The 10,246-nt window shown below is 37.4% G+C and overlaps 1 protein-coding gene across 4 annotated transcripts in view; it reads left to right on the top strand.

The window, feature by feature from the left end:
* Positions 1–9,854, top strand: part of LOC133614516 (neurobeachin-like) — a 726,573-nt gene extending 716,719 nt beyond the window's left edge. For all 4 annotated transcript variants that reach the window (XM_061972518.1, XM_061972517.1, XM_061972519.1 and 1 more), the window contains 2 exons: positions 3,227–3,378; positions 9,701–9,854. In XM_061972518.1, the coding sequence (XP_061828502.1) occupies positions 3,227–3,378; positions 9,701–9,791 (243 nt within the window). In that variant the 3' untranslated portion in view covers positions 9,792–9,854. The remainder of the gene's footprint in view (positions 1–3,226; positions 3,379–9,700) is intronic.
* The last annotated feature ends 392 nt before the right edge of the window (positions 9,855–10,246 follow it).

Here is a 10,246-nt window from a genome sequence, read left to right as displayed (position 1 = left end):
CCCCCTCATGAAACAGGCCTGTAGAGATGAAATAGTCTTGTGATTTTTTTTCCCACACATACATATATTGCGCTCTACTACGGTATCGAGCACTATTTTTTGGATAACCTTATTAAGACATATATATATATATATATATATATATATATATATATATATATATATATATATATATATATATATATATATATATATATATATACATACATATATACATACAGTCGTGGTCAAAAGTTTACATACACTTGTAAATAACATAATGTCATGGCTGTCTTGAGTTTCCAATACTTTCTACAGCTCCTATTTTTTTGTGATAGAGTGATTGCCGCACATACTTGTTGGTCACAAAAAACATTCATGTAGTTTGGTTCTTTTATTAATTTATTATGGATCTACTGAAAATGTGACCAAATCTGCTCGGTCAAAAGTATACATACAGCAATGTTAATATTTGGTTACATGTCCCTTGGCAAGTTTCACTGCAATAAGGCACTTTTGGTAGCCATCCACAAGCTTCTGGTTGAATATTTGACTACTCCTCTTGACAAAATTGGTGCAGTTCCGCTAAATTTGTTGGTTTTCTGACATGGGCTTGTTTCTTCAGCATTGTCCACACGTTTAAGTCAGGACTTTGGGAATGCCAGTCCAAAACCTAATTCTAGCCTAATTTGGCCATTCCTTTACCACTTTTGACTTGTGTTTGCGGTCATTGTCCTGTTGGAACACCCAACTGCGCCCAAGACCCAACCTCCGGGCTTATGATTTTAGATTGTCCTGAAGAATTTGGAGGTAAATCTCCTTTTTCATTGTCCAGCACCAGTTTCATTGGCAGCAAAACAGGCCCAGAGCATAATACTACCACCACCGTGCTTGACGGTAGGAATTGTGTTCTTGGGATTAAAGGCCTCACTATTTTCTCCTCCAAACATATTGCTGGGTATTGTGGCCAAACAGCTAAATTTTCGTTTCGTCTGACCACAGAACTTTCCTCCAGAAGGTCTTATGTTTGTCCATGTGATCAGCAGCAAACTTTTAGACGAGCCTTAAGGTGTCACTTCTGGAGCAAGGGCTTCCTTCTTGCATGGTAGCCTCTCAGTCCATGGCGATGCAAAACACGCTTGACTGTGGACACTGACACCTGTGTTCCAGCAGCTTCCAATTCATTGCAGACCTGCTTTTTGATGGTTCTCTGTTGACGCTTGATCATCCTGACTAATTTTCTCTCAGCAAAAGGTGATAGCTTGCGTTTTCTTCCTGATCATGGTAGTGACAAAACTGTGCCATGCACTTTATACTTATGAACAAGTGTTTGCACAGTTGCTCTTGGGACCTAAAGCTGCTTTGAAATGGCTCCAAATGACTTTCCTGACTTGTTCAAGTCAATGATTTTTTTTTTCAGATCTGTGCTGAGTTCCTTTGACTTTCCCATTGTCGCGTTTGTAACCGAGTCTAATGACTGCATCACATGAGCCCTATTTAAATGGGCTCAGAGAAGTCAACAGGTGTCGTCAATCATAATCACTCACATGAAGTTAAGAGGCCATGTCATGAAGCTAATTTGATTTGATTTTAACTTTTCTACATTATCAAAATGTATAATGTATGTTGCTGTATGTATAATTTTGACCCAGCAGATTTGGTCACATTTTCAGTAGACCCATAATAAATTCATAAAAGAACCAAACTTCATGAATGTTTTTAGTGACCAGCAAGTATGTGCTCCAATCACTCTATCCCAAAAAAATAAGAGTTGTAGAATGTATTGGAAACTCAAGACAGCCATGACATTATGTCCTTCACAACTGTATGTAAAATTTTGACCATGACTGTATATACATGTACAGTACAGGCCAAAAGTTTTGACACACCTTCTCATTTCAATGCGTTTTCTTTATTTTCATGACTATTTACATTGTAGATTGTCACTGAAGCCATCAAAACTATGACACCTGTGAAGTGAAAACCTTTTCAGGTGACTACCTCTTGAAGCACATCAAGAGAATGCCAAGAGTGTGCAAAGCAGTAAATCAGAGCAAAGGGTGGCTATTTTGAAGAAACTAGAATATCAAGCATGTTTTCAGTTATTTCACCTTTTTTTTGTTAAGTACATAACTCCACTTGTGTTCATTCATAGTTTTGATGCCTTCAGTGACAATCTACAATGTAAATAGTCATGCTAATAAAGAAAATGCATTGAATGAGAAGGTGTGTCCAAACGTGTGTGTGTGTGTGTGTGTGTGTGTTTGTGTGTGTATATATATACAGTATATATATATATATGTATATATATATATATATATATATACGTATATACATATATATATATATATATATATATATATGTATATGTATATATATATATGTGTATACATGTGTGTGTGTGTGTATATATATATATATATATATATATATATATATATATATATATATATATATATATACATGTGTATATGTATGTATATATATATATATATATATACATGTATATATATGTATATGTATGTATATATGTATATTTATGTCTATATATGTTTATATGTATATTTATGTATATATGTATATATGTATGTGTATATATGTGTATATGTATGTATATATATATGTGTATATGTATGGATATATATATGTATATATATGTGTATATATGTGTATATGTATATATATATGTATATATATGTATGTATGTATATATATGTATGTATATATGTATGTATGTATATATATATATATATATATGTATATATATATATATATACATATATATACACATATATATGTATATATATATATACATATATACATATATATATATATATATACACATATACATATATATATATATAAACCTTAATAAATACACTAATGCAGTGGTTCTCAAACTGTTTTTACCAAGTACCACCATAGTGACCAACATTAAAATACAGTAGCATAGTAGGCCTAGGCATTCATTAAAAACAAGGCAGATGTTTGTTTTTAACAAGTATATATGTAACATTACACACCGTTTGAACAGTAACACTATGTTTGGATATATGAAAATAAAACACTGTACTTTAAGTGATTCTTTGGCGTACCACAGTTTGAGAATCACTGCACTATAATAATTCCATGTAATATTATTACTCTTTATGAAGGCAGTTTGTGCATGTGTACCTAATGGAATGTTATGATTGTGTACTTATTGTGTGCTGTACTGCACTCTAAACAATGTGTGTTGTTCCTGCAGTCTGTCCTTCTGAGCAGCGACGGTCACAATCTGGTGACGGGCGGCGACGACGGCGTGGTGCAAGTGTGGCAGGCGTGGAACTTCAAGCGGCTTTACGTGTACCCGGGCTGCGACGCCGGCATCAGAGCCATGGACCTGTCACATGACCAAAGGTCAGAACAGTTGTTGTTTTTGCCAGGGGTGTGATCAGGACAATTATTTAAGCTGCGGCAACCACCAAGTGAAAGACGTGTCGATAACGCTGCCGGGAGGGGGGAAACAAATTCATGGTGCCTGTGTGACTACGTCATGGTTGTCACTGAGACTTTTGATTAGCGGATCATCTTTTTTCAAACGCAGCCTCAAGCAAGTCATCTTCTGGGAAAACAATTCTTATATTTTTCTCTTGCAATGACCGCAGTACACACAGACACACACACACGCCGTGTCTCGGGCCTACAAACGGTGCCGCCATGTCGCACGCTCGGGGGGCTTGAGGGCCTGGACAGTCAGGAGAGTTTTGAACGCCGTTGATCTTCATCAGCAGATAGAATGAATAATCACTGTGATGACTAAACGACATTTCAAACACTGAGTAAGCGGGAAGGGATTAGGGACCCGAAAGGGGCGAAGGTTTGAATCCCAAAAACAGGTTGATCTTCAAAAAAATTTGAAATATCATCTTAGTAATTAATCTGTTTTTAAAGTCCAACACTTTTCCATCGGAAATCATGTCAGTTAGTCTGTTCCAGGGTCAAACTGTCAGCATAAAGAAATACATTTACAGGCAATGTATCGCGTTAGTCATCCCTTTTTTATCGCTGTCAATTGGTGCCGTGATAAATACATTTCTGCAAAGGAGGAATTAATAATTATAGATCAAATATTTTCATAGCTAAAGTATAAAAAAACGGTTTGCCTGCCCCAAAAAACATTTTATTACCATTATGAGAGCTTTTTAGACATGAAATAACACCCACATAGTCACCTTTACACTACTTTAAAGGGGAACATTATCACCAGACCTATGTAAGCGTCAATATATACCTTGATGTTGCAGAAAAAAGACCATATATTTTTTTAACCGATTTCCGAACTCTAAATGGGTGAATTTTGGCGAATTAAACGCCTTTCTATTATTCGCTCTCGGAGCGATAACGTCAGAACGTGACGTCACATCGGGAAGCAATCCGCCATTTTCTCAAACACATTACAAACACCGAGTCAAATCAGCTCTGTTATTTTCCGTTTTTTCGACTGTTTTCCGTACCTTGGAGACATCATGCCTCGTCGGTGTGTTGTCGGAGGGTGTAACAACACGAACGGGGACGGATTCAAGTTGCACCAGTGGCCCAAAGATGCGAAAGTGGCAAGAAATTGGACGTTTGTTCCGCACACTTTACCGACGAAAGCTATGCTACGACAGAGATGGCAAGAATGTGTGGATATCCTGCGACACTCAAAGCAGATGCATTTCCAACTGGACTGGACAGATCAGCTTTCAGGAAAAGAGAGCGGATGAGGGTATGTCTACAGAATATATTAATTGATGAAAACTGGGCTGTCTGCACTCTCAAAGTGCATGTTGTTGCCAAATGTATTTCATATGCTGTAAACCTAGTTCATAGTTGTTAGTTTCCTTTAATGCCAAACAAACACATACCAATCGTTGGTTAGAAGGCGATCGCCAAATTCGTCCTCGCTTTCTCCCGTGTCGCTGGCTGTCGTGTCGTTTTCGTCAGTTTCGCTTGCATACGGTTCAAACCGATATGGCTCAATAGCTTCAGTTTCTTCTTCAATTTCGTTTTCGCTACCTGCCTCCACACTACAACCATCCGATTCAATACATGCGTAATCTGTTGAATCGCTTAAGCCGCTGAAATCCGAGTCTGAATCTGAGCTAATGTCGCTATAGCTTGCTGTTCTATGCGCCATGTTTGTTTGTATTGGCATCACTGTGTGACGTCACAGGAAAATGGACGGGTGTATACAACGATGGTTAAAATCAGGCACTTTGAAGCTTTTTTTAGGGATATTGCGTGATGGGTAAAATTTTGAAAAAAACTTCGAAAAATAAAATAAGCCACTGGGAACTGATTTTTAATGGTTTTAACCCTTCTGAAATTGTTATAATGTTCCCCTTTAATGCAATATAGCCTGAACCAATCAGAGGACACAATACTGAACATCTGTGATTATTTTGGTCTCCTCTAGTGATCAATGCTCCTGTAGTGTTGATATTTTTTAGTATATCTAGTCATTTTTATGCTTGAAAATGCTTCATTTAAGACCAAAAAAAGTATAGAATATTAAGAGTGTGAAACTTTGGGCACCTAACGATTCTATTATGATTCCATGGGTGACTATTCGGTTCAGAATGGATTCTCGCAATGTAATATTTGGTATAATAATAATTATTCAAAACATGATTGCATGGGGATGGCCTAATAATCTATTTTATAAAAAATGGATTCTTATGAGGAAAAAAAAAAAGGCTAACAATTTTGAAAACTTTTTTTTAATAGATTTTTTGGAAATTATGAATCGAGTTAGATTCAGGATGAATAATAATGGAGATACTTAATTGCAATGTTTGAAGCGTGATGTGACAGGTGTAAAAATAAGCTCACTGCTGTAAAAAGTATGCAGCCTTTGAAGGCAGTAATGAGACCTAAGCAGGAAGCTGTTTGCAGAGCTCTACTGTCACCTAGTGGTGCTTTAGAGCTATTGCTGGAATTCAACTGCATCGCAGTAAGTTTAATGTGTGGTTCTGTGGTTACCATCACCTTCCTCCCTCCACCAAAAAAAAAAATCACATATAACTCACCCTGTTGATGACGGTTTGAGCTCCATAGTCCAACACTTTCAACTGGGGAGAGGTTGCTGCTCACTCAGCAGACAGTAGGGGGATTTCTGCTCTGTGTTCTTTGTGTTGCAGTCTTAAAAAGCCTTCAGGCTGCAATCAGCTGCTTTAGTCAAGGGAGTGCATCATAAAGTCACAGGCAAGTCTGCAACTGTCACTCTGCAGACCATTTACTGTCCAGACCCTCGTTGGCCTTCTGGACGCCGTTTGAACAAACCGCTCCGTCTGTTGCCATGGCAACAAGTCCAACAACTTGAGTCTTTGATCCTGCTCGGCTTAAAAATCACTCAGAATCAATGCGCTTCTTTGTTTGGACAAGAATACAAATGTAAGAGCTTGACTATGTGGGTTCTTGCTGCAACTTTAGATTATTAATCATTTTGATTAATAATGACCATGAACAGGTCATCACTTGACCTTTAACCTCCTGTTGTATTGTCAGTCAAAATCAATAGGCTTCTTGCTCTACAATATAACATTCTGTATAACTGAATGAACATAAACACATCAATACAATTGTATGTTTTTTTCTTACCCACAAAATAGACAATATTAAAACTTAGTACGAGAGAACTCATGTGATTAATCACACAAATAGATTGCAATAATCACGTATAAAGGAAAATTAATCATGCAGTTTATTTTGAGTGCACATGTTCTTACCTTTAAGAGCAGCATGAGTTGTTAGACGGTCAGTGATCAGGACAATATGTCAGACCAGTGAGGACACTCCGATTGATGGATTTTACCTTCAAATAAACCCTGACGCCAGTTTAGTTCAGGTGAGTCCAAAAGGTGGCCCGGGGGTCATTTGCGGCACGCAGCCAATTTTTTAATGGCCACTGGCAATTTCTAAAAATACTATTAAAAAGAAAAAACATAAGAGGAAAGAGGTGAAATGTAACGAGAAAAAGTTGCGATGTTGACTCGAATAAACACAAAGCTGACACGTAGGCTGTTTTTTTTCCTTTAAAACTGTCATTTCTCAAAAATTAATAATGAATTAAAATCAACGTTGTTATGAAAATATTGACCTGTTGAAGGTTCCAATTATTGCTCATCAAATATTCCACTTTGAAAATTTTTTGGGGGAAAATATTGTCATACAAAACTAAGTATTCTTTAAAAATATAAATAAAAGGGACATAAAACAAAGATCTAAAGTTGATCAAGAGATTTAAGCGTTGAAAGTTATAAATAAAAATGACTTATTTTTAACATTTTCATTAGCTTGGATCCCCAAGAATGTGAATGGGATTTTTTTTTTTAAACCGTCATTGCTCAAAAAAAAAAAAGCATTAAAATGAATGTTGTTTTGAATTATTGACCCATTGAAGGCTCCAATTACTTCACATTAAATATTCGACTTTGAAATATTTTTTGGGGAAAATATTGTATATTTTGTGTTTGCCATATAAAAAAAAAAGAAATTTTAAAGGTGAGGTTTATAAAACAAACAAAAAACATTGAAACAAAATATAATAGATTGATCTGAAGTTGATCTGGAGATTTTAGCGTTGAAAGCAAAAAAAAAAATGTATGACTTATTTTTAACACCTATGAGTGGGGCCCTTTTTTAAAATGTCATTGCTTAAAAACAATGAATTAAAATCAATGTTATGAATTATTGATTTATTTAAGGCTGCGATTTCACCGCATCAAATATTACATCAAATATTGCAGTTTTTTTGGCATTAAAACAGGGTTTTGATTAAAAAGTAATAATAGTAATAATTTTAAACATTTTTATGACCGAGACCCTACATTGGCGAAGAAAATTACGAGAAAGCAGCTTTCTCTTGGTCCTTTCTATTGGTTTTAAAAATTTAAAAAAATATCAAAGTGGCCCCACATGCTTTGATTTGAGCAAATAAATGACGTGCGTTCAAGTTCATTATGTTGCTAAAATTGCATTGTGTACAAATATTGGGGTCTTTTTTTCCAGGTAATTTGAATGATGCAAGCGGGTAATAACCTGTGATTAAAGGGGAACATTATCACAATTTCAGAATGGTTAAAACCATTAAAAATCAGTTCCCAGTGGCTTATTATATTTTTCGAAGTTTTTTTCAAAATTTTACCCATCACGCAATATCCCTAAAAAAAGCTTCAAAGTGCCTGATTTTAACCATCGTTATAAACACCCGTCCATTTTCCTGTGACGTCACACAGTGATGCCAATACAAACAAACATGCCGGAAAGAACAGCAAGCTATAGCGACATTAGCTCGGATTCAGACTCGGATTTCAGCGGCTTAAGCGAGTCAACAGATTACGAATGTATTGAAACGGATGGTTGTAGTGTGGAGGCAGGTAGCGAAAACGAAATTGAAGAAGAAACTGAAGCTATTGAACCATATCGGTTTGAACCGTATGCAAGCGAAACCGACAAACGACACGACAGCCAGCGACACGGGAGAAAGCGAGGACGAATTTGGCGATCGCCTTCTAACCAACGATTGGTATGTGTTTGTTTGGCATTAAAGGAAACTAACAACTATGAACTAGGTTTACAGCATATGAAATACATTTGGCAACAACATGCACTTTGAGAGTGCAGACAGCCCAATTTTCATCAATTAATATATTCTGTAGACATACCCTCATCCGCGCTTTTTTCCTGAAAGCTGATCTGTCCAGTTTTGGAGTTGATGTCAGCAGGCCAGGGAAGCTAGGGTCAATATTCTTCTCTTGATGATCTTGGGACGGTGTGAGCCAAGACATCCAGGGGGTTTAGCTCGCTCGTCTGCGGGATCAAACTGCCGCCATTGCTTGCCGTGCTACCGAGGTCCTTTGTCCCTGAATTGCTCACACACTCCGGCAGATTCAATGGGGGTCTGGCGGCAGATTTCTTTGACTTTATTGTTGGAAATGCATCTGCTTTGAGTGTCGCAGGATATCCACACATTCTTGCCATCTCTGTCGTAGCATAGCTTTCGTCGGTAAAGTGTGCGGAACAAACGTCCAATTTCTTGCCACTTTCGCATCTTTGGGCCACTGGTGCAACTTGAATCCGTCCCTTTTCGTGTTGTTACACCCTCCGACAACACACCGACGAGGCATGATGTCTCCAAGGTACGGAAAACAGTCGAAAAAACGGAAAATAACAGATCTGACTTGACTCGGTGTTTGAGAAAATGGCGGATTGCTTCCCGATGCGACGCCACGTGACGTCATCGCTCCGAGAGCGAATATTAGAAAGGCGTTTAATTCGCCAAAATTCACCCATTTAGAGTTCGGAAATCGGTTAAAAAATATATGGTCTTTTTTCTGCAACATCAAGGTATATATTGACGCTTACATAGGTCTGGTGATAATGTTCCACTTTAATCATGATTAATCAAACTTCAAAAGTGTAAAATCCAATTTAAAATATATAATTACACCACTTTAATATTAGCTTTGATTAGGGAGGGGTCTAATAACTGATACATTGATTGTTGAATAGATTGAGTGCACTACATGGCTGACACCAGCAGAGGCGCTGTTGATTCAGTGCCTATTAGTTTGTCAGTATAACGGATAAAGATGAGATTCCTGTTAAAAATAGTCCCAAAAATGAAAATGAATGGTTAATTTGATCCAAAAGGTCCACTGCTACTATGTTGACTCTTCTTTTGTTTACTCCTCAGGACTCTGATCACAGGCATGGCTTCAGGAAGCATCGTAGCGTTTCACATCGACTTTAACCGCTGGCATTACGAGCACCAGCACAGGTACTGACCGAGGACCAGGACTCTCCCTGGTAGACCGGCCAAGACACCGACACGTCACACAGCTGGGCGGGCTTTGGAAGGGAAAGAAAGCTAAGTGATACAAAAGAACTTGGTGTCACTAAACCCCGACGTGTACAGATGTTTTTAAAACGGTGCGTTCAAGTCCCTGGCAGGACCTGGTAGCCAAGAGAGGTCAGCAGTCACTTAAAGCTAACGCAACTAAAGCAAGGCGCTGTAATTCATGTCTAATTTGTATAGTTGGGAGGAAATATAGAAAAACAGCAATAAGATTTCAGCAGCGTGTCAAGTTTCCATGGAAGTGAAACAAGCATAAACAAACACCAGAGGCGCAGTTAGGATGGAAATTAATGTGACTTTTACAGGAGAGAAAATCACTTTGCCAACTTGTTTTTTTCCCCACATTCACGGCGTGTTTAGGTCACTGCGAAAAGGACGCAATCA

The sequence above is a fragment of the Nerophis lumbriciformis genome, linkage group LG17, assembly GCF_033978685.3.
Source record: "Nerophis lumbriciformis linkage group LG17, RoL_Nlum_v2.1, whole genome shotgun sequence".
Lineage (NCBI taxonomy): Eukaryota > Metazoa > Chordata > Actinopteri > Syngnathiformes > Syngnathidae > Nerophis > Nerophis lumbriciformis.
This window is presented reverse-complemented; position numbering and strand designations above follow the sequence as displayed.